The 24,900-nt window shown below is 39.0% G+C and overlaps 2 protein-coding genes, 1 long non-coding RNA gene and 1 pseudogene across 10 annotated transcripts in view; 3 read left to right on the forward strand and 1 right to left on the reverse strand.

Moving 5' to 3' along the window:
• LOC129146958 (uncharacterized) overlaps positions 1 to 2,059 on the forward strand; it is a 9,667-nt gene extending 7,608 nt beyond the window's left edge. Inside the window, exon 3 of the long non-coding RNA XR_008554376.1 lies at positions 976 to 2,059. This is a non-coding gene — a long non-coding RNA (uncharacterized LOC129146958). The remainder of the gene's footprint in view (positions 1 to 975) is intronic.
• The window catches only part of DUSP11 (dual specificity phosphatase 11), a 27,696-nt gene extending 2,802 nt beyond the window's left edge, over positions 1 to 24,894 (reverse strand). The window contains exons 1-10 of one of the 6 annotated variants that reach the window (XM_054701736.1): positions 19,244 to 19,371; positions 18,382 to 18,483; positions 17,263 to 17,329; positions 11,401 to 11,476; positions 8,574 to 8,705; positions 7,550 to 7,673; positions 4,938 to 4,998; positions 1,734 to 1,780; positions 1,392 to 1,467; positions 992 to 1,177 (exon numbers count right to left, since the gene is read on the reverse strand). In XM_054701736.1, the coding sequence (XP_054557711.1) occupies positions 992 to 1,177; positions 1,392 to 1,467; positions 1,734 to 1,780; positions 4,938 to 4,998; positions 7,550 to 7,673; positions 8,574 to 8,705; positions 11,401 to 11,445 (671 nt within the window). In that variant the 5' untranslated portion in view covers positions 11,446 to 11,476; positions 17,263 to 17,329; positions 18,382 to 18,483; positions 19,244 to 19,371. Of the gene's footprint in view, positions 1 to 991; positions 1,178 to 1,391; positions 1,468 to 1,733; positions 1,781 to 4,937; positions 4,999 to 7,549; positions 7,674 to 8,573; positions 8,706 to 11,400; positions 11,477 to 12,804; positions 13,007 to 17,262; positions 17,330 to 18,381; positions 18,484 to 19,243; positions 19,372 to 24,875 lie in introns of those variants that run through there. The other 5 variants (XM_037527644.2, XM_054701738.1, XM_037527642.2 and 2 more) reach the window with 5 other exon arrangements.
• Positions 14,855 to 15,778, forward strand: LOC119259075 (nucleophosmin-like; annotated as a pseudogene).
• Positions 18,504 to 24,900, forward strand: part of LOC119259072 (STAM-binding protein) — a 57,762-nt gene continuing 51,365 nt past the window's right edge. For 2 of the 3 annotated variants that reach the window (XR_005128397.2, XM_037527637.2), the window contains exons 1-2: positions 18,523 to 19,647; positions 23,053 to 23,814. Coding sequence is in view for 2 of the 3 variants with exons in the window: in XM_037527637.2 (XP_037383534.1) it covers positions 19,551 to 19,647; positions 23,053 to 23,814 (859 nt within the window). In the remaining variant the exon portion in view is untranslated. Of the gene's footprint in view, positions 19,648 to 23,052; positions 23,815 to 24,900 lie in introns of all 3 variants that reach the window. The other variant, XM_037527635.2, reaches the window with a different exon arrangement.

Here is a 24,900-nt window from a genome sequence, read left to right on the forward strand (position 1 = left end):
ATAAATACAAATTATAGGGAACAGTATATCCCATTAAAGACATTTGCGCAAAATTTTAAGAGATGTATCACAAAATATTTTCATTTAGAAATGGGAACAACCTCAGTACAGTAAAAATAACAATTCTTTGCCTATTTAGCAACTAGTTTTTGATAAGGCAGTCTAGTACAGTGGTTGTCAGACTGGACCCAGATTTGCAGCCTGGCTCTGCCATTCTTTGCTGTGTGCTCTTGGGTAAGATACTCAGCTTTCTAAATTTCTGTTTTTCAACAGTCAGATGGAAATGTTAATGGTAGTACTTCTGAGGACTGTTTATGACCATTACATGAGTTACTAAAATACATTAGCATTATTTTAAACACTTTCAAAAACATGCTGCCATTTTTCAAAAATGCACATATTTCAAAGAAATTGCTTGTGTTGACAGTGGCACTTAAAATTGGTATAGACCTTTTGGAACACAACTTTAATTGTCCATATAAATGCACATACTTATTAATTTCATGTGAAGACTAAGGAAATACTTCAAAATATAGAAAGCACTATATTCATTCAATCATTTGACATATTTCTCAAACCCTTTACTACATAGCTGAATAAGTAGCTCAGTATGGCAACCTTTCTTATTCTGAAAACTGTAGCTTAAGAATGCAAAATGCTTTTTGGTAGTCATATCAAATTATTGGCTTAAAATGAGTTTAGAATCAAATTTTTCTAAATCTCTTCCCAATTGCCTTTGAAAAGTCACATATTTCCCATCCTATATTTGATTTTTCAGCCCTAAATGCAAAATACAGAGCAGATGATACTTCTTAGTTGATGTTGATCACCAAGAAAATGTGACCTCCTCATAATTATCATCATGTATTTTGCACTTACTTATAAAGCTATATTTATGTGTATTATATGTATATTAATTTGTTACATTTATTTTATAATATTAATTTATAGTATTAATTTCTGTTTCTATTCTAGAAAAAAGAAGAGATACCTTACTGACTGCTGCAAACTTTGGGTATGGGTGTGGAAATGCTGAGGAGTTACTGTGTAAGCATGGTTCCGATGCAGGTGATTCCTAGATCCTCGTTTACCAGACTTATGACTGGTGTGGACTGTTTCTATCATATGTGTTGAGTCTTCAAAGCCACTTGATTTGGATCTTCTGGAATTGCGATTCCTCAAAGAGAATGTTTCCACATATTATTGGTTTCCAAATTTAACAATTTAGTGACTACATTTAGTCCATGAAAGTAACAATCTCATTCTCTCCATATTCCATTTAGGCATCCCCAGCAATTAAACAAGTTACAAGAAGAATAGATACATTCAACTTAAATATATAAAAAAAGATTCCCCCTAACCACAAATCTCACATCTACAATGCAACTTACTTTCTGATAGGACCATTTTGAAGGTCTTCAATGTAGTTTTGTCTTTCTAAGCAATGTCCCCGGCACCTATTGAATACTGAGGAGTGGATGAACTATTAGAAATAGCGCAAAAAGCAAACCTTTCCTAGAGAAAGCAGATCAAAGCTAAAAACCATTGGACTAATTATTCAGGCTGTGATAGCTCACTATTTTCATATATGTACTTTTACAAACTTCTGGCAAAAGATTATTTTATATTCAAAAAGTAAAACCAAGCTTTTTTTCAAAATTTGAGAAATTTATTTATAATTCCACCTTCAACTTTGATAAAAGGAAAAAATAGTGACAAACTCTCATACTTACATTCAATTGCATCATCTGGCCTCATGCCTTCTACATCAATCAAATATCTAATGAAACAACATAATTTGAGTCATTTATACATATCCAATAAATCAAGTTTTTTCAAAAAGATCCAATCTTACTTGCAAATACAGATTTAAAAATCCTCAGAAAATATCAGAACATCTAATCCCAACAATTTTTTTTTTTAATTTATTTGTTTGTTTGTTTTGTTTATACATGCACTGGGTACAGTCAGAAGTGCGGGAGGGTGAGAGAATCCACCAGAGCCAGAGCGGGGAGCAGAGCAGGCAGAAGGACTGAAGTACACTGCTGAGGGGCGCAGCGGGCGGCAGGAGAGGTCTGCGCGCCATGTGGGACCCTCCTCCGATGGCCGGGGAGCAGCCAGGGATCGAACTGGCGCCGCAGAGGCTGCGGGCAGCTTCGCAACCCAGCGCTCAACTGCTGCGCCACCGGGGAGGCCCTAATCCAACAATTTTTAAAGAATGATTTTACACAACCACAAAAAAGCCTCTATTCCAAGGATACAAGGATGATGCAATTTTAGAAAATCTATTAATGTAATTATTTATTTTTATTTATTTTTTTAAGATTTGTTTGTTTGTTTATACATACAATCACTGGGTACAGTCAGAAGCGCGGGAGGGTGAGAGAATTCACCAGAGCCAGAGTGGGGAGCAGAGCAGGCAGAAGGACCGAAGTACACTGCTGAGGGGAGCAGTGGGCGGCAGGAGAGGTCTGCCATGTGGGACCCTCCTCTGGTGGCCGGGGAGCAGCCAGGGATCCAACTGGCGCTGCAGAGGCTGCGGGCAGCTTCGCAACCCAGCTCTCAACCACTGCGCCACCGGGGAGGCCCAATGTAATTATTTATATTAATATAATTCAATTAACATGTGAAAAAGAAAATACAGAACCAAATTGATAGATGTTAAAAATGTATCAGATAAGATACAACAGTCATTTTTGATCAAAGTGCTTTGTACACTAAAACAGGACATTTAATATAGCAGAATATTTATCAGGAACCAACAAATAGCAAAGGAAAATTGGAAAAATACTAATATATTACTACTGTTGGCCATTTCTTCCTTACTCTCATCTTCAACCCATCACCATTATCCTAACAATGATATTACCTAAATAATCTAGAATATGTTCCAATCATTCCACCAAAATAACCATCACAGCCTGGTCCAAGCCACCATTATGCCTCAATTTTTACAAGTCTCTTAACTTACCTCTCTACTCTTTCCCCCTACAATGTACTCTCCAAAACAATAGGTTGAAAATGCAAATTTGATTATTTTCTACACACTCACACTAAACAAAAAAAGCTTAATGGTGCTCTGTTGCACCATTAAGATAAAGTCTAAGACATTAAACATAGGCCAGCATGATATTACTCCTACCCATACTTCTAGCTCCATTTTTTTAAAAGATTTATTTATTTATTTATACAAGCACTGGGTACAGTCAGAAGCGTGGGAGGGTGAGAGAATTCACCAGAGCCAGAGTGGAGAGTAGAACAGGCAGAGTGATGAAGTACACTGCTGAGGGAAGCAGCAGGCAGCAGGAGAGGTCTGCGTGCCGTGTGGGACCCTCGCCCGGCAGCCGGGGATCGAACTGGCGCTGCAGAGGCTGCGGGCAGCTTCGCAGCCCAGGGCTCAATGGCTGAGCCACCGGTGAGGCCCTCTAGCTCCATTTTAATGCCATATTCTCACCATGGTCCAGGCTCCCTGGCAAGGTCCTCCAGTATAACATATGCTTTCCTACTATAAGGTCTTGGCTCTCCCTAATGTCCAGAATTCCAAGCCCCCCCACCCCCAGCCCCTCAATGTACATAACTAGTTAATATCAGCTCAAATAACCCCACAGAAACCTCTAATTTCCACAATGAGGTCAAAGCCTGTCTATTAATTTACACACATACTACTGGCTCTTTCTTTCTTGGGATTTCTCAGAGTTGTGATTCTAAATGCATTTGTGTAATTCTTAAATTTTATCTATTTCTCTTTCTCTTTTTTTTAAAAAGATTTATTTATTTATGCATACAAGAGCTGGGGTACAGGCCAGAAGTGTGGGAGGTGAGAGGATTCGCCAGAGACAGGGTGGGGACAGAACAGGCAGATTGGCTGAAGTATACTGCTAAGGGGAGCAGGGAGCAAGTCAGGAGAGGTCTGCTGCGCCATGTGGGTTGCTCCCTGGCCGGCCAGGGATCGAACTGGTGCTGCAGAGGCTGCGGACTGCTTCCTAGGTTGTATCTTAACCCCTCGCGCCACCACGGAGGCACTCTATTTCCTTTCTTGACTGGTAGTATTCACAAGTCTGTCTGCTAGCACCCAATATAGTGCTAACACATAACAGATGCTCAATAAATATTTTCTGAATGAACAAATATGAATCAGTACCGTGTAGAAAATCCATAAAAATCATAAAAATATGGGCCTCCCTGGTGGCACAGTTGGTTGAGCGCCGTACTGTGAAGCTGTCCGCAGCCTCTGCAGCACGGGTTCAATCCCAGCCGGCCAGCAAGGGTCCCACATGCGTGGCAGACCTCTCCTGTCTCGCCCAGTGCTCCCCCCAGCAGTGTATTTCGTCAATCTGCCTGTTCTGCTCCCTGCTCTGTCTCTGGTGAATCCTCTCACCCTCCCGTGCCTCTGGCCTGTACCCTAGTTCCTGTATAAAAATAAGTAAATTTAAAAAAAAAAAAAATCGTAAGAATATATACCCTTTGATTCAGAAATTCCATTCTGAGTGAAATTATCTCTGAGACTGCCAAGTATGTATTCAAACATGGTCATACAATAAAGTTCATTACTTCACTGTCTTTCAAGATCAAACCTTCTAGCTTTTATACTTATTAATAAGCAAAGGAACAATGCAACTTTTAAAAAAGAATGAGATCTCCAAACACTTTCATTGAAAGAAGTCCACTATATATTAAGTTATAAAATAGAATGTCTACCATTAAATTATATATATATATATATCTCTATATATCATGCTTGTGTCTGCATTTTTAAAGTCTGAAAAAGTAGACACTAAATTATTAATGGTGGTAATCTTTGAGTGGGTAGTATGAAGAGATTTGCTTTCTACTTCATACTTTTCTATATTGATTGCATTTTGCAACTAATTTACATTACTATTGTAAAAAGGCAAAACAATTTCAATATGGTCTGTCGCTTAGGGTTGGCAACTCACCTGCAGATGAGGTAGCCAGTCCTGTTTAAACCATGGGTACAATGGACACCAATAAGTTTGTCTATAAAACAGGGAACATAGAGTTAAGTAAGTGAAGTAGAAACACTAAAAGCTATACAATTTTCTGAAGAGTAACACTAGTTACTATACTACCACTACCCTGAAAATAACTCTAAGAGAGCTGTTTTTTAAAATAACATATATACAGAATTATTTAATATAATAAAAATTCATTATCTCTGGAAAATTTTGTATAACTCCCCATAAGACCCAATAGTGTAAAGCAGAGAAGCTGGACCAGGTACTAACAGCTAAAATTGCATTGAGAGAAACTGACTTGTCTTAACATAGAATGCCCATTAATACATTTAATAGATTTAAATATAGAAAAAGGGAGTTAAGGAAACTGGCTATAAAAACTATGAAATTTGTTTCCTAATGAAACAAATGGAAAGCCTACACTTTTAAAACTGAGTATTAAAAAGAATTAATTTCTATAATACTCCTAAGTTCCCAGAGTACTTCCAGTCTCTCATGTGTCCTGTGAAGTGCCTGGGTAAATAACAGTGTATCTTACAATAAAAAAGCAAGATTTGGAGATGTAAGCCCAAGCTACACAGCGGTTGAGCGCTGGGTTGCGAAGCTGCCCGCAGCCTCTGCAGCGCTGGTTCAATCCCCGGCTGCTCCCCGGCCACCGGAGGAGGGTCCCACATGGCGCGCAGACCTCTCCTGCCGCCCGCTGCTCCCCTCAGCAGTGTACTTCGGTCCTTCTGCCTGCTCTGCTCCCCGCTCTGGCTCTGGTGAATTTTCTCAACCTCCCGCGCTTCTGACTGTACCCAATGCTTGTATAAATAATAAATAAATAAACAAATCTTTAAAAAAATAAAATAAACTATAATTTACAAGGATCTCCATGATATGACCTATTGCCAACCTCTCTGATTCCTTTTTCTACCTTACTGTGACTGAATTTGCTCACCCAGACCAAAAAAAATGGCCTCCTTACTATTCCTCAAACATGCTGGGCATAGTCGTACCTCAGGGAATTTGCACCTGCTGTTCCTGCTGCTCTAGAATACTCTCCCATAGCACCATATCCAAATGGCTTGGTCTCTCACTTCCTCTAAGGTTCTGCTCAAATAAGGTCCATCTCAATAGAGAGGACTTCCCTGATGACCTACCACATTCTCTCATTTCTTTATCCTGTTTGGTTATTCTCTGAAGCAATTATCACTACCAGACAGTCCACATACTTGTTTATTTTTCCCCCTCTCCCACTAAAATGTAAAGATGTAAGGGCAAGAACTTCATTTTGTTCCTACTTCTTAGAACAGTACCTTTAACTTAACGTTATATAAATGAACATATTGCTCAATGTTTAAAATGAACATGTAAGTTCTATATCTTTTCACACTACCCTTTTGTAGTAAAATATATTACACATATACACGTATGCATATAAATATACATTAACAGACATATTACTATATATGTGTATAGATGTACACATATAATACATGGACTATCTGCTACCTGTCAGATTTAGTAAAGAACACATTCCTCAAGCTAAATTTAGAAAGCAGGCAAAATGAGCCCTTTGTCCTGTGGGTCAGTGGCTGTCTAAAGACAAAACAGTCCTTAGTCTTAAAATATGGCATATACCATATTCTTTCTGATATCTGCATACCAGAAGGTTAACTGGATCCTTAAAATTCAGAAGCTATTAAGATTTATTCTCAACATAGTAAGGTAGATTTTATTTTTTATTTTTATTTTTTTTTAAAGATTAATTTATTTTTATACAAGAACCGGGGTATAGAACAGATGCACGGGAGGGTGAGAGGAGTCACCAGAGACAGAGCGGGGAACAGAATAGGCAGACTGACAAAATACACTGCTGAGGGGAGCAGCGGGCAAGATAGGGGAGTTCTGCTGCGCCAGGTGGGATTCTCGCCGGCCGGCTGGGATTGAACCTGTGCTGCAGAGGCTGGTTCACCAGGGAGGCCCAAAGTAGATTTTAAAGCAGGAATAAGAAAACACCAGCCTTTTGAATTTTTTCCTATCTGAAGAGTAAGAGCTGGTAGCATCCTTCCTTATTTATACCCAAAGTGGAAAAGCAGCAGAAATACCTTAAATATATATTTTGAGGATGCAACTCCACCGGTCCACTCTATTTTGTTTTGTTTCTAGGAACTTGTCTCACTCTTAACCTTTGCCTTTTGTTCTCTCTTTTATATACTCTAAGACCCTGAGATTTTTAATCTTCCATCTCTTGCCTCGTAGTAACTAATAATAATAGGACAAAGTAACTTTTTTATTATTTATTTCTCATTCAAGTTTCAAAAAAAAAAAAATCTGAGCTAGTTCAATTGGCATTTTCACTAAAATCACTTTCCAAACTAAATTATTTACAAACATATAAAGGAACAATGCCTAACCCTATTAGGATCATCTGACATACATACATTAACATTTTCAAATACCATAGACCTAATGTCAGATTAAAAATATTAAAATATTAAATATTAAAAAATATTTAAAATATTAAAAATTGCTAACTCCATTCAAAATGTATACCAAAGTTCAGATAAGGAAAAAAAAAAACACCTCACCGTTATCTTTATTTTCTTTCAAAAACCTATTAACGGCATTTTTGAATTTTAAAATAGTGTCATCATCAGGCACCTGATGTCCAACTGTAAAAATTTTTAAATAAGTAATAGTTTCTGGTAAGTCCTATAAAACAAAATCATGAAAATATATATTATTTCATTTGTAGGAAAATAATTAAAAATCCATTAAAGGAGCCAGAATATAAACCAAGAGATCATAATACTTAGTAGGTGTGCAATTCAGATGAATTATTTGCTTCAAGTAGGAAGTATCACTTGATTTTCATTAAAACTTCAGATTGTCAACAGACACATAAAAATCAAAGCAAAGTTCATGTGATGAATGAATGCATATATAACTAAAAATTATATAGTTCTATTAGTATTCTATAATTCAAAGGCCATAAGGCAACTGTGAATAGTCAGAAAAACTTGTATTTAAATTGTGAGATATAGCAAATTTCAGGCACTGTGTGGGTGGGAAAAATTAGATAATAGTAAAAGAAGAGATTAAGTGAAAATCCTATGGTTGCGAATTTAAAGAATCAGTATGAACATATAACATATTTTATATTAAAATAAGTACCTAGCTCTTAGTTTCTAAGCTTAGTAACAATGTCAGCATGGTAGGAGTGAATGCCTCTAGCACTGATTGTAAATATCATTCCCGTTAAAAGCTCTTTGAGGAAATGGCTGATTCCCAGTTCTGGGACAGGAAATGTACAAGATGAGTGTGAAATATTTTTTCCTCAGACAAATGACAACAACAAAAAAAAGTGTCAGATATTATTAGGGTCTTGTCAAAGGACTATTATCAAACATTATAGCTTAATTCATATCTTTAATGTGATGTTGAAACAACAATTAAAAATTAAATATAATTAAGGAAACCATTTGGTTCCGTTTTTGAAAAATAACCCGTAAGAAGCCAAGCTTCAATCTAGCAGAAGATAACTACTGAATTACTGTGATTTATAACAATATCAGAAAAAAAGAAGACTTTTCAACTAAGAGTTCTATTTACCTCTGGTTCATAATAGCGATGCGTATATGTTAAATCAATAATCAGTCCAAGTTCTTCATTCTGTTCTTGGATTTTGTTAAAAAGATCCAAGGGGGAAAAACGTTCTTCTGGGGCAAGCTTCTCTTCAAAACTCTGTCACAGAAAATGAGGTAAGAGCATACACGTTTATATTATGCAAGCCCTGTGATGTTTACAACGAGATTCAAAGGAAAGTTTTCCACTCTTGTGGAATTTACAAGCTATATTACAATCCTTTCCTCCAGAGAGATTGGAGAAGAAAAAATAAGCTCCATATAGCAGCCTAAATAACACCTCTACCTCTTAGATTGTAAACACCATTCCCATTAAAAGCTCCAATGCAGAATATATTTCATGTATTTATCTGTTTGTTTCATGCTGGTTTCCTAACCAGACTTAATGGCACAGAAGGCAGAGGCCACATCAATTTTGTCCATCCTTGATCTCCAGCTCCAAGTGGAGGCCCTACAAATAGGAACTTACAAATAATATTCAAGTATGTATATATATTAAGTATGGCTTTTATTCCTAAATACTCATTTCTATATTTGGCTTCTTTATTTGCTCTGTTCTACGCAGCAACTCTTTTAATATGGGTTAATATCTGTAGGGCTAGATATTTAAGTTTAAATTTTCCGAATTTTCCTAGCTCCTTAAGTTTATTTTTCTATATGGGTTTTAGAATGAGCCTAACTTGGAAAATTCCCATTGGAGATGTTGAATTTATAAATTAACTTAGGAATTTTGAGAGATATATGTTGTGCATTACAAGTACTACTGTAGAAGTTTTGAAAAGTACATTAATTCAACAAGGCACAAAATCTCTCCAGTTTCTTGCAGACGTGTACCTGATGGATCAATTATCAAGGCCAGCCATTTGAACTATAACTAACCTTAAATAACTAAGTCACAAGCCCTGTAGGAAGTCTACTTCCCTGTAGGAAGTAACTATCATCATTTCCCCTTCTTTTGAATTCCTAGGTATTTCTTGCCATGGCATTTATTTGACACTCAGCTTTTCTCTATTTTATATTCCAGTGTGTGCTTGAGAAGTGACTGTCAATTGTTTTTTTAAAAAGATTTATGTATGTATACAAGAACTGGGGGACAGGCCAGAGGTGTGGGGGTGAGAGGATTCACCAGAGACAGAGTGGGGAACAGAACAGGCAGATCTACTGAAATACACTGCTGAGGGGAGCCACGGGTGAGTCAGGAGAGGTCTGCTGCACCATGTGGGTAGCTCCCAGGCCAGGGATTGAACTCGTGCTACAGTGGCTGCGGACAGCTTCACAGGTTGTGTCTTAATCCCTTGCGCCACCAGGGAGGCCCGACTGTCAAATATTGAGGCATTTTTTTTCTTGGGTGACTTCCATGAAACACAAAGGAAACCAATGCCACATTTCACTGTCACACCAAGGTAATTCATTTCCCTAACTTTAATGCATGAACATGGACTGCAGTGGTAACAATGACACAGCTTTGTAATCCCCTTTATGGTGCCTTAAACAATCCCAAAACTTAATAACTTGAGTATATAATATCATAAGAGGCCTTTTCAAAATGACATCATACAGGAATGATGTGGTTATACGGAGGAAAGGAAACCAAAGTCTTCCTGTTTTCTCTCTTGCTGATGTACTTTCTGGCAAGAGGCTGTGCAGGAACCCTGTAGAACCTCCTGAAACCACTTCAGTGTCACAAAGTAGAGCCCTGAGTTAGGACAATGGCAGAAAAGGAAAGGAATTTAGGAGAAAACTAACAGTAACTATAAATGTGAGCGGACAGTCCATTCATTCAGCAAAATTTTGTTAAGTGTTTATTATATGTCAAACACAATGCTTGGCACTGGTAGATGTGAATAAGAACCACATGTTTATCTTACGACATGAGCAGTGTTTAAGTCCAGAGATGCAGAAGACATAGCAGTTAAAAAGAGAACTCTGACATCTATGAGTCACAAATTAAATGAATTTTAAATACATTCAAAGTGGGTACTAATTCATGCTATGCTGGGCAGTTTAATGAGTCATGGGCTCTCTTATCACCATTTTTATATCTGTCATATGAGTCCCCCACCTGTTTCTTTCATAGTTCAAACAAACACACAATATTCAGAGTTTCTGTGTGGAAATCCTCACTTTACTGATCCAGGGTATTTTTTTGGTTATGAGGATGGGAGTGAACGGGTCTTGCTGGCATTCAGGGGGTGGAGGTCAGAGATTCTAGGCCTGTTGCCAAACCCAGAATCGTCCTACACATAGCTTACAACTTGAATGACTTTTGAATGTCCTAGTCAACATTCACATAAGTGGAGAAAAAAAAAATCATGATTATTAAAGCCTTAGAACCTAACTCCATTTCACAAATAAACGCAAAGGGTTTTTTGACACAGTTTTAATATACACTGAATTTTCCAGGATAGTAATCATTTTATCAATCAAGAGAAAACTGTACTTTATTTGGAAATCTAGTAAAAATTGTTTACTATTATGGAAATTTCTGCCTCTAAGTGAATATAACCCAACTAGATCAGTCTGCTTTTGCAGTTCTTGCATTCATGTTCTACATAACTATTTCTAGTATAGCATATATTTCATATTGAAATATATTTTACTTTATTAGAATTATTTATTCTTTATATAACAGAGTATTACATATTTTTTTCCTTTAAGATTGAGTATGGAAGTATTGACTAAAAATTTCATTTTAAAATAATAAAGGGAATGTTAAAAGTATTTGGTATAAAAAGGGAAAATGGAATGTGACAAGATTGAGGTGTTCTACATGATGAATTCAGAATTTTCCTTACCTTTTTCAAAGGAACTTTGAAAGCAATGAAACGAGTCCCAGACATCCGCTGACCAATTGGGAGATAGTCTTTCCACCTATTAACATATTTTTGTTATTCATATTTCACATTAGAATAAAATATAGCATGGAATGAAGGCCCTTTAAAATGCAAAGTACAGCCCACACAACATGTCCACCTTGCATTTTACTGCTTCAGGTATTCAACCCCACCTAATTAACTTACAGGTTTCAACAAATTAGGCATATTAAAACCAGAGATGTCGTGAACTTCTGTAGTTGATAAAACTTAGCTCTGAACACAAAAGTTCCATCAGTATATAGATGTTTACTGAAGTAGTTCAAATTAAATCCTTTCACTTCACAGTACATTTTTAGTAGTGTCAGTTTACTACAGATGCTTTCAAATTCAATCGAGGGAACTTTAAGTTCATATTTTAAGAGAGTCTGATAGAAAAGGAAGTGAACTTCACGTAATAATGATGAGCTACAGTGAAAAGTACTGTTTGAGCTGACTTCTGTAGGATGAGTTAGAATTGATTACAATTAACTCATTTTATCTGACATGCAGATAGTGAGGGCAAAGGTGGCACAAGTGGTGGGGCTGGAGAAGCAGAGAGGATCCAAACCATGCAGAATCTTACAGGGCATGGTAAAGAGTTTGTTTTTATTCTTAAAACAATATTTTTGAGCAATGTTCCAACTCACCTATTAAAAGATTTCTTGTGTGAACAATGTATTGGAAGGAAACAAGAATAGATATATGCACATTAGTTAGGACCCAACTGCAAAGATCAGGCAAATTCTTTAGGATATAGCTGGAGAGCTGCCGACAGAGTCAACAGAAATTCAGAACATAAAATGAAGGGGACTTATGAAGTAAGAGAGGAAAGGAAAGCCTCAAGGAGTAAAAAAGGGGTTCCCTGCATATGAGCAAAGTCTCAAAATTGATCATTTGAACGTACAGAGGAAGTTCTTTCAAACAAGACTGGTTAGGAAGCAACAGTATGTACGATTCCTGAAAATACAACGCTCTCGGTGAAAAGTTCGGCGGTACTGGATTTTTCACTCAAACCTAGGTCTTGTAACTGACATATTCTGTGCCAAATCAACACATCTTGAGTGGAGAGGGACTCCATTTTGGTAACTATGGGGTGTCCGGTTCCACATAAAAAGCAGTCCTGTGTTTTACCCGAGGAACACTTAAGTTTTAAAACGAGAAATCAGAACTCCGACTGTTCCCTTCAGCTCCATGGGCGGAGCACCGAAGGCTCAAAGCCTCCTAGCAAAAGGCAGACCGGCCAAGCGGGCGGCGGCAACAGCGACAGAGGCTGAGACCACAGTGGAAGCCCAGGCCCCTAGGTAGGAGCAGGAAGGGCCACGCCAAGGGCCAAGGCATATTTACCTTTCGGGGATGCGGTTTCCGCCCTTTTTCTTGGCTGAGGAACGTCCAGAAAAGACGCGTCCCTGACCCCAGCCGTCCCGGACATAATGCCACTGGCTCATGTGTGTCCTCAAATGCCGCCCACCCAACGCCAAGAGTACCAAAGCCCCCAGCCCTGCGGCCACAACAAGATCCCGGCCCGGAAGGACTACGCAGCTCCGGCTCCTTGCTATTGCGCATGCCCCGCCGCCCGTAGTGATGACGTCGCGGAGCCGTCCACCTGAGAAGCTTGATACGTAAACAGAGTTTTGGTAGTTCTGCTTCTTCCTTAGCCCGAGACCAGTAGCACATATTGATGAATTCATGAATGTGTCCTTCAGAATTCAAACAGCATAGGACAGGAAATGTAAAGTTAAATCCCTCTTCCTCTGTTCCTTGTGCGATCTTGCAGTAACACATTGTACATTGTATATAAATATTTCTTTGAACACGTATGGATATCTTCTTTTCTCTCTCTCTCTTTTTTTTTTTAACATGAAAACAGTATACTATGCAATTCTATTATATATCCTGGAGACTGATTTCTCCAGTCAATTAATAGGGACTTCCATTCTATTTATGTCTGCATGGTATTCCACTGAGCATAAATATGGTAATTTATATAACAAGTTCAATATTGCTGGGTTCAGCTGTTTTCAGGGTTGTTGGTTTTTTTGCTTATTTTTGTCCTCTGTCACAGACTGCAATTTATACATCCTTATACACTTATACTACTATATCTAAATTCCTAGAATTGCTGGAATGAAAAATATGAAAACAAGATTTTGAAAGATATCATCTAATTACCCTCCAAAAAAATTGTATCGATCTATAATCCTACTCACAATGAAATTTTTATCAGGCTCCTATCATGTGCCAAGTATCATGCGAAAGGTCTACATATGTATTTGCATGTTAGAGAATACCAAGAAACAACAGAGATGAACAGAGCTCACATCTGAGATTTCCACACAGTATCAGGCATAAGGATCTATACCTGCTGAAAACTGAAAGTCTGGAAAAACTGAATTCTATTACAAGTGGAACAGCAAAGGACAACTGTCTAACAATAGGTCTGAAGGTGGAAGAGAGTAATAAATTCTGATTAAACTACAGATAATTATAATAGTGAGTGATCGTTGTTATTTTCATTTTTTAGCCTCTAATTTCTGAAAGTATCTAACATATACTGTTAGTAACCTTTACAACCATTTGACAGTGGGGTAAACAGAGTCAGAAAAGTCAGAGTTATTGAATGAATTAATTAATGAATGTGTTAAAAGATCATTAGCTTTAACACTTCTGGGGCAGTCAAATTCTAAGTTTGAATACATAAATATTTAGAACACTAAAAATGTCCACATTAATTAAAAAAATGGGTCAATATTAGAGAATTGCTATTTGGAAAAAAGAAAGAACAGTAAAGTTTGTAAACTTATGTACATTCATATTTGGGGCTTACTCATAAAATATTCTATTGGAATTCCAATAGGTGTGTAGGCCAATAGGCCAAAAAATGCAAATGTTACAAATATCTATAGACACAATACACAAAATGTGCCATAAATCTATTAAATAATGGAAAGGATATGTTGTTCATGCACATCCAATTTGCTATAGAACACAAGCTTCAGGGGAGAACAAAGTAGTTGACACAAGAAAATCCAGACCTAGGCATTACAGGGTTTCCAGAAAGTGAGTGAACTAGCAAAGAATAGGTCTTTCATTCCAAACTTGGGTAAAAGAATGCCTTATATGTATGCAGTGCCCTGGAATGGAAAGTACAGGAGCAAGGGAGCACCAAACAGCTAAGTAGCTGACACTAACAAAATCTACCAGATTTCATAGGACTCCAGGTACCATGTGGGGGTTTAAGGGTTTCTAGTCTTTAGCAAAATCAAAAAGTTACGAAGGAACAGCCTCATGGAGTAAATAGAGTAGGCACATGATGCCAAGACAAATTCTATCCCCATGGGTACGAAATGAAGGAAATGATCCCTGGTGGATTCCATTCAGCAGGACTGTTCTTCAGGACAGTAGTCATTTATTTCTGTCTGCCTTTTCTCCCATCTAAGTGTGGTCACTTAGGTTGAATGGACACGAGCACCCTGAGGCCCCAAACTATCTTTCAGTTGTGAACTGAAGGCCAACAAAAATTGAGACTTTAAGGTGGTTAATGATGAAAATGAGCACCAGTTACTTTTAAGAACAGTCTGTTTAGGGACTGGTGCAAAGGATGAACTGCTCATTGTTGGAGCAGGGGCAAAAAATTATGAAGGCATCCTATTACAGTAACATTTTCAACTTTGTAACGTGTACAGCCAATAGTTTCCCTTCTTGGCTTTGAAATTACACCATGTATGGTCTTACAGTTGAAGTGTGGTTTGGGGCCCATGCATGTCAGTGGATTGCACTAAGTGGAGGAAGATGCAGTCAGAAGATGATAAGGTGGATGTGAAACTCCTAAGTATATCTGGAAGCATTCTGCCTGTGGAAGTGGTAGCTAGTTTCCACAGGAATAAGTAAAACTTGCTGAGGGAGATGATGACGACGATTTTGATGATGATGGTGAAGAAAAAGCACCAGTAACGAAACCTATGCAACACTCCAGCCAAAAATGCACAGAAGTCAAACCAGAATGGAAAAGAATCAAAAATATCAACACCTGGAACAAAAGGTCGACAATCCTCAAAAAAAAAAAAAAAAAAACACAGGAAAAAACTCTAAAACACCAAAAGAACCTAGTTCTGTAGAAGACATTAAAGCAAAGCTGCAAGTATAGAAAAGGTGGTTCTCTTTCCAAAGTGGAAGCCAAGTACATCAATTAGGTAAAAAAGGAAATGTTTCCAGATGACTGATAAGGAGTCATTTCAAGATCTCTGGCAGTGGAGGAAGTCCCTTTAGGAAAGTAGGTGGAACAGTTTGCTAAAATTTTCCATTTTATTTCGTTTCTATAACAGTTTGTATCTGGCTGTCCTTTACATAAGGCAGTGAGAACTTCCTTACCATGTCTGATAAATGTCGTCCAGGTTCCAAAAATGGGTTTTTCAAAATGTGTATTTAGTTTTTAAAGATGGAACACCACTTTTTATTTGGTTTTAAGTATGTATGGAATGTTATGATAGGACAACGTAGTGGTGGTGACCAGAAAAATGGAAGTGGTGGGGAGACAAGAATATACATGTGAAATAAACTCAGTATTTTAATAAAGTAAAAAAAAAAAAAAAGGAAATGGGTCTTCAGGATAAGACAATTACTGCAAAACTAAAGATACAGGTCAGGGGAAGACTTGATGCTAGGTTCCAAAATATTAAACTTCTTTAGGTCCTTCTCCCTACATTTAAGATTCTTTTAGAGGTTAAGGTGTTGCTGAGCCAGCAAGCTAGAATTAAATAGCTGGATGTATGGAAAGAAAAATAGTTATAGAGGCTGGGAACCAGGAAAAGTCTAATTGAATGCTGGAAGTATTCAAAATGTAATATGTAAACATTTTACATATATAAACATTTTACTGCTACCAAAATTTGTTTTAACACAACCCCCCACTTTCATACCACCCAGCCTAGCCTCCAGTGATTAGGGATTCCTTAGATTTCCATGAAACACAGAGAAAAGTGAACTTGGTCTGGCTTGCAGATATTTAGAATATGTTATCAGACTCACATTACATACAGGAGCTAGCTGGGGTATGAACTTTAAGTAAAAAAAACCTCTATACTACAACACCCTTCACAATTTATGCTCAGATAAATGTCACTCCCCCATCACTTAAAAATCTCATAATAAGCACTAAAAGCATTATTGGAAGAAATAGGAAACATAGCTCTATAAAAGAAAAAGATATCTTTGGAGGTGCCATCTATGAACTGTCTTCTTGTGGGCTCTGGGCACCCCTATTCACTGGCGCTAGAAAAGTGTCCAGATGGACTGATGCAGGCAACCCTTTAAAAACTTAACAAAAAAGGGCCTCCCCTGGTGGTGCAGTGGTTGAGCGCTGGGCTGCGAAGCTGCCCGCAGCCTCTGCAGCACCGGTTCGATCCCCAGCCACCAGCGAGGGTCCCACATGGCACGCAGACTTCTCCTGCTGCGCCCGCTGCTCCCCTCAGCAGTATACTTCGTCAGTCTGCCTGTTCTGCTTCCTGCTCTGGCTCTGGTGAATCTTCTCACCCTCCCGTGCTTCTGACTGTACCCAGTGCTTGTATAAAAATAAATAAATCTTTAAAAAAAAAAAAAACTTAACACTAAATAACCAAATCCATAGATTTTCTCCCCCAAACCAACTTATTCCACATATAAATCATTAGCAACTCAGCCCTAACTCACATTATCACAGAAGAGCAAGAAAAGCAAATTCAGGAGATCAAAACCAGAGCCAATCCAGGCAGATCATGCTGAATGCAGACATTTTTTCCTTATGCTTGGATGCACAGTGTAACTTACCACAGATCTCCTTTTCACAGACTTCTTTTAAGTTTCTTCACAAAATCCATCAAATTAGTTCTTGATGCTTCAAAACAAGCATGAAGAGAAAAAATTGTAATATGTCTAACAATGCTGGTTTCTTTTTCTTTTTTCTTTGTGGGACCCTCGCCGGCGGCCGGGGAATGAACCGGTGCTGCAGAGACTGCGGGCAGCCTCGCAGCCCAGGACTCAACTGCTGAGTCACCAGGGAAGGCCCAACAATGCTGGATTCTTTAAAAATACAACAGGGGAGCCTCCCACGTGGCGCAGAAGTTAAAGACAATGCTATCAAGCTGTCACCAGCCACTGTAGCATGAGTTCAATTTCCTGGTTGGCCAGGGAGGTGACACACATGGCGCAGTAGACCTCTTTTGTCTTGCCCACTGCTCCTCTCAGCAGTATATTTCAGTAGATCTGCCTCTTCTGCTCCCCACTCTGTTTCCGGTGAATCCTCTCACTGCTCCCCCCACACAATGCACCTCTGGTCTACACCCCAACTCTAGTATGCATAAATAAATCTTTAAAAAATAATAAAAATACAACAGGGAAAAAGCATGTAGATAACCCAGAGCATTTCAAAGTGATCTATATTCTATAAATGTGGCAATATGTGATATAAATGAGTTAACATGACATAAAAACAAAATGAGAGGGCCTCCCTGGTGGCGCAGCGGTTGAGCGCTGGGTTTCGAAGCTGCCTGTAGCCTCTGCAGCACTGGTTTTCGAAGCTGCCTGTAGCCTCTGCAGCACTGGTTCGATCCCCAGCCGCCAGCGAGAGTCCCACATGGCACGCAGACCTCTCCTGCCGCCCGCTGCTCCCCTCAGCAGTGTACTTCGGTCCTTCTGCCTGTTCTGCTCCCTGCTCTGGCTCTGGTGAATTCTCTCACCCTCCCATGCTTCTGATGTACCCAGTGCTTGTATAAATAAATAAATCTTTTTTAAAAATGAGAAAAACATATGTAATATTATTTTCTTTAGATACAAAATTGGTGGCAAGTTTTATACTACCTAGCTATGTTCACAACATATTGGAATATTTATTCTGTTAATACAAGCTAAAATGTATCAGATTTTTCTCACAGAAACCAAAAAATTCACCTGAATCTCTTTTTTTTCCTGTACACTTCACCTTGTTTATTCCTATTTGTCACCAATATCCTCTACTTTCTCTGACTATGCTCCTCTTCTTTTTGCCTGGTCCTGCACCCAAGAATGGCAGACAGAGAATCCTAGAGGCCCAAAATTCTACAGTGGCTGTTTGCAAGGGGGGAGGAGGCTACAGCAACTGCCATCCTGGATATACTTATACGAGAAGGAAAAGGGGGAGCATCCTCAATGCCTCTCATGTATAAAAGAACTAACAGAGTGGGGTGGCCAGATGCTTGTGTGGCCCAAGGAGCCAGAGATAGCAGATTATGGACAAAAGAACTACAACCCAGGGCAAGAAGAGAAAAAGTATGCAGTTATTTGTGTCTTCTTGCTCTCTGGTGTTTAATTCCAATGGACAGAGTCCATTCTGTGAAGCAGCAGGCTCTGAAAAGAAGACCCCTGAGGCTGGAAGTAACATCAAGGATTGTTCCAGAAACAATGCCTGTATTGAAAAGAAAAAATGGAGAGCAGAAGAAGGATACAAATTCAACCTGGTTCAGTCCAATTCAGCCCAAGGAAGATAGGATTCAAGGAGAAGAAACCACAAGAGCCGAGGACCACATCATTCCCTGCAAGGTACACTCAAGAACTTCACCGTACTCTTTAACCAAGTTACCAAAGGAGCTGCTTAATCCCTTCCTGTGGTCCTTAATTTAACCAGTCAGAACAACTGTAATTGTTTAACCAAGATGTCTCTTTCCTTCCTCTCTAAGGATATTAACTGTATTTGTATATAATGTCACAAAATATTATATAGGAAACATAAATTGCTATCAATTAATGAACATCTCTAAGAAACTGGGATCATTACCCTAAGAGCCTGGGGAAAGTAAGACTATCCCATCTGTCTTGGAGGATTTTACCTCCCCAGCGCTCAGCCACTGAGGTGGTATTTTAGCTCTCTTACACTCTCCATCCATCTTTCTGGGAATCTGACCTCCTTATTGGCTGTTTTGTACCTTTAAACTGCCTGCATTGTGACATCATTCTCCCACCAAACCTACCACCACCTGGTAGAATCTTGGGGTTTCCATGGAGTTGTCAGTAAATAAATTTGGATCATCGCAAGTGACCAGTGACCAGTGACCAGTGTGACCAGTGACTTTCATACTGGACACATGCACTCTTTGGTTTCAGCCACTCAGACATCCTCCAGTGTCGCCTCCTCATCCCTTGTATCTGCAGTCGATGTTTCCTCTTCTTTAACAATGTCAGGTAAGGAAAGAAACTGTTAAATGTTTTGCATATATATTTCTTGTCCTTAACTTTAGCATTAGAGTCAAAATAGCATGGAATACCGGGGGAAACTATTGAATTGGAAATCTGGAGACCTACTTTCAGTTTTGACTTTGACTTTGACAGAGATGAGTGATCTTGAACAAGTCATTAACTCTCACGAGATCTGATTTTCCTCTACTGTTACATTAGGATATTGGTTGATCATTCTGATTCCCTTCTTTTCTAATAGTCAGTCTTAATGGCACCTATAAAGATGAAACTGGAGACTTAGAGTGTTTAAACAGAAACACAGAGAAAACCTAGGTAATGTAGAAAACTACCAAATGGTTAGACGAATATGTTTCAAATAGACGAAAATGTTTCATCTGTAAAGGTCTCCCTCCAACAATATTTCAACTCCATTCTTTACAATTTAATGTGCTGTCCAAGAAGTAACATTTGCCTGTGTTGGAGTTTTCTATCTAAAAAGTAAGAGGACATAGGGGGAGAGGGTGGAGAGTGCTGGGTCATGAGGAAGCAAGTATTCAGAAGTAAGGCAGTTTAGGGTTGTTTTTCATTAAGCACAGGCCCACAAGAACCAAGGAGGAAAAACATATAAGAATGAGGGAGGAGAAAACATAAGAATGAAGAGGAAGAACATGGAGGACTTAACAAGAAAAAAATAGGTGGTGTGGGACAGAATGTTGAAGAGAAGGATTTTAAATTAAAACAGAAGAGCTCAGGGTGAAATCCGCTCAGAGCGGGGCAGAGCAAAGTTGATTTTTGCAAATGTTTAAATTAATAGAAAGGAAACTGAGACCAGAACAGGGTATCAATAGGAAAAGCACATAACCAGTAAAGTCATCCTTGGTTGGTTGGTTGTTTTTTTCTGTTACCTCTCAGAGCATAGATGGCACTTAACAGTTTTGAATATAGACATTTTAGAAACATGTTTTAGAAATGGTGTTTACTATAAATAAGAAGCTAGTAAAAGTGGTCATCTGGGGGGCTGGATGAAACAATTTTTAGTGTTTTATTTCATTCTGATTTTTAAAGTATGTAGATGTCTTACCTGTTAAAAATAAAATTAAGTTTAAAAAGTGGTATCTCCTAACTGAATCTGAAGGGCTAATTCCTTTGTCTGATAAGTAGATTCCAAGTCAAGGTTAAATGTCATCTTTACAGTTATTTTCTTCCTAATTCAAAGAGCACATTGGTAACAGTCAGATCTGTTTTGAGTAAACAGTTAGATCTGTTTTAGTAAAACTCAAGACCCACATCTCTCAATTCCACATGTATGTAAAACAATTTTGTGAAGCCATTGGGTATTCCTCATAAAAAAAATCTTTCTCCAATTGGATTCTAGCAATGATTTCTTCAGGCTTTGGGGATGACATTTTCCTGGATGTTGAAGATGATTTTAATCTATATTTTAAGATAAACATAAAAACCTTCATGATACCCAAGTGTTATTTTCTGCCTACTATGTGTTATATTCATTGATATATATTTTTCTACTAGGCTTAATATCTGTTATTTTCTGAGTAATATTCCAAAAAATATGAATGAGCACACTAATGGAACTCCTTTATACTTATTATTTTGCTCTCTGCTCTCTGTGCCAGTTTTTATTGAAGTATTTATTTACATATATTTTAGCTACTTATAAATTCACATTTTTTAAAGATATTTATTTATTTATGCATATAAGAACTGGGGAACAGGCCAGAGGTTGGGGGGGGGCGTGGTGGTGAGAGGATTCAGCAGAGTCAGAGTAGGGAACGGAACGGGCAGACTGACTGAAATACACTGCTGAGGGGAGGAGTAGGTGAGTCAGGATAGGTCTGCTGTGCGATGTGAGTAGCTCCCTGGCTGGCCGGGGATCGAACTCGTGCTGCAGAGACTGCAGATGTCTTCACAGTGCTGTGCTTAAACCCTTGCGCCACCAGGGAGGCCCTGAATTCACATTTATTGCAGTTTGCTGCTTATTATGCAGTTTTTACTGACATATCTCTTCTGCCTATATGTACTGGCTAGAAATTCATTCAAAATTACTTTTCTTTAAAAGATTTATTTATTTATTTATACAAGCACTGGGTACAGTCAGAAGCGCGGGAGGGTGAGAGAATTCACAGAGCCAGAGCGGGGAGCAGAGCAGGCAGAAGGACGGAAGCACACTGCTGAGGGAAACAGCGGGAGGCAGGAGAGGTCTGCACGCCATGTGGGACCCTCCTCCGGTGGCCGGGGAGCAGCCTGGGATCGAACCGGCACTGCAGAGGCTGCGGGCAGCTTTGCAACCCAGCGCTCAACCGCTGTGCCACCGGGGAGGCCCCAAAATTACTTTTTATTGTGAATTTTTTGGTTAACAATAGTCACTAAAATAGAATAGGTAATATTCACTTTCATAATATTGCACATATGACAACAGAACTTTGTTAGTAAATTTATGTTTTGATGCTTGTTACATGCTCTGGTTTTCATTTTTACATATTTCTTTTCAGTTTTGCAACATATGCATTTTTCATGATTTTTCTCTATTTCCAAAATGTATTTTTTTCCTCCATATAAATCATATGTGATGCATTAACTTTATTCACATATGCATCATTACTGTTGTTGTTATACTCACTGTACAGATAAGTAACCTGAAGCTCAGCTTTTTTCTTTCAAAATGTACTCTTTTTTTTTTTTTCCCCAAAAAGTACTTCTTGAGAAAATGACTCTCAGGTAGTCATTTTGAGATAGGATCAGAAACCAGGCTGGATTGAGTTTAATGCGTATGAACTCCACAAGTAAAATCACAGTGGTAATAGCTGAACTGCTTTCTAATTAACCCCCAAATGCCTTATTAAAATCTCTATGTCTCTCAGTTTCTGGCAGTGTGAAGCTCAGAGCAGAGACCTGGCAAGGAAGTGGGGATACCTAGGTTCTGTCACCCAGTAATGAGAGTGACATAATGGGAGAACTTGAACACATTTACCTGACCTCTCTCAGCCACCATTTCCTCAGTTGTAAAATTGAATATTAGAACAAGAGTGTTTAAAGGACTTCCCAGCTCTAAAATGCTTTGATTTTAGGAAATAACATGCACCCATAGTGTACAGGTTCTAGGGAATAACAGGGCAGGAGAAGGTTGCTTCTAATCTAGAGAACAATGAATAAACCAGAACACTTGTGGCTTCTGCATGTCTGTGCCCAAGTTGGGAGCACAATCCCTTAGTACAGAGGAGTACCAAATTGTTCCTGCCTTTACCATCACCGTAAACTGATTTTTGGCATCTCAGCGAGTGTTAGTATTTAGAGGCTTTTTAAGGGCAATGACCTTAAATTAATACTGTTCCTCAGACAAAATGGGAATTTATCAGTCTCACTGATTTTTCATCACTCTTTTGTTCCCTACAGAAAATTTCCAAAATCTACCTTTACTTGGAACAACAAATTCTCTGCAGCTCTCTCTTCCTGTGGTGAGCAATGCAGCTTCCCTAACAGGAAGTGCCTGCAACTTCTCCAGAGTCTCTACTCCAGCCGTCAGCTCGGCATGGCTTCTACCATCAGCCTCATGTGCCTCTTTTCAGCCACTCATGGGTAGTGCCTACCTTTACCAACATTCTAGTACAAGTATGTTGTCTGGAGTTTCTGGTCAGAGCCAGATTTCCACCTCAACGGCTTCATATCCAAGTGTTTTTGAGTGGGATATCACAGGAAGCACTGAAAAGTGCTCATCTTCACTTGGGGACTTCACCGTGACTGTCATTGACCAGGACACCTCTGTTTCTTCCATGTCAATGGCAGCCCAGTATGATAAAACTTCAGATGCCAGTAATGTAGTCCCTCTGTATCCATCATTTTCTGCCAGCCTTGTTCAGGGAACACCATCTCAGATTCCAAATCAGGGACATGGCCTGCCACTCCCCTATCAGGAGGGAAGCCAGGTATATTACTATAATCAAGGCACACTGGGGCCTCTCCTCTCTGGAGAACTTGGCCCTTGCCTACAATCCTATGGCTCAGTGTCATACACAGGAAGTAGAGGTTCCGCACCTCAACCAGAGATGGTGATGGTCCTAAAGGAGGTTCAGCCCACAAATATTCTACCATCAGCCTCTACCTCTGGAATGTACTACTCTGTGTCTGCTCAACCCACCACAGAAACGAGTTTTCAAGGTGAGTACAAATAGCAAAATAGGATCAAATCTGCACCTGGGAAGTGATGAGTCCACAAATAAGTAGAATTTAATTCCTGAGACTTTAATAACCACTACCTCACTCTCACTCATGCTCTCCAACTGAAAAACGGAGAAACAGGTGGGAAGGTGGGATACTGTGATGGCCATCTAGGCTGCATCTGAGAACAGCAAACACATATCAAGGGAGAACACATTTTTCATCAACTGGTTGATCAGTCCCCCTGTACCTCCTCCCTGAAATGAACTTCCTTCCTTGCTCGATTGCTTCAGAACTCTGATTGTGATAGTGCCCGTTAAACCTTCCCTCATTTCCTTAAATTTACACCAGAATTTAAGATCTTGCATTCATAGATTCTGTTCAAAGCAGTCAGGCTCAGAATCTGTCCTTGCTTACATATTTCATGAGGAAGAGCTCCACTTCCTTTCTTATATGTTCTTATTCTCTCAAGAAAGTAGAGAGAATTGGGCCTCCCCGGTGGCGCAGCGGTTGAGCGCTGGGTTGTGAAGCTGCCCGCAGCCTCTGCAGCGCCGGTTCAATCCCCGGCTGCTCCCTGGCCACCGGCAGAGGGTCCCACATGGCGCGCAGACCTCTCCTGCCGCCCGCTGCTCCCCTCAGCAGTGTGCTTCGGTCCTTCTGCCTGCTCTGCTCCCCGCTCTGGCTCTGGTGAATTCTCTCACCCTCCCGCGCTTCTGACTGTACCCAGTGCTTGTATAAATAAATAAATAAATCTTAAAAAAAAAAAGAAAGTAGAGAGAATTGAGAGGACACTTTATGAGAATACTATGCTTTAGAAAACAATTCACATTTTGAAAATAATTTTCCTTTTTATTTGACTTATAACAACTATAAAATACAAAAAAAAAAAAAAGCAGAAAAAATACCAAGATCACCAGTAAGAAAGAAATAGAATAGTCCCCTTCTTGCTCCTAGCACAGAGCCTTGTCCATGATCCTTTAGAAAAGCTGGTGGAAATACCTTACCCATTGCTGGAAGGTATATACTTGTTGCACTGGTGTCTGGGAGAGCATCTCACTTACCAGAGACTGACTTCTTCTTTGACTC

The sequence above is a fragment of the Talpa occidentalis genome, unplaced genomic scaffold (assembly GCF_014898055.3).
Source record: "Talpa occidentalis isolate TD23 unplaced genomic scaffold, MPIMG_talOcc4v2.1 talOcc4.5, whole genome shotgun sequence".
In the NCBI taxonomy this organism is placed as follows: Eukaryota; Metazoa; Chordata; class Mammalia; order Eulipotyphla; family Talpidae; genus Talpa; species Talpa occidentalis.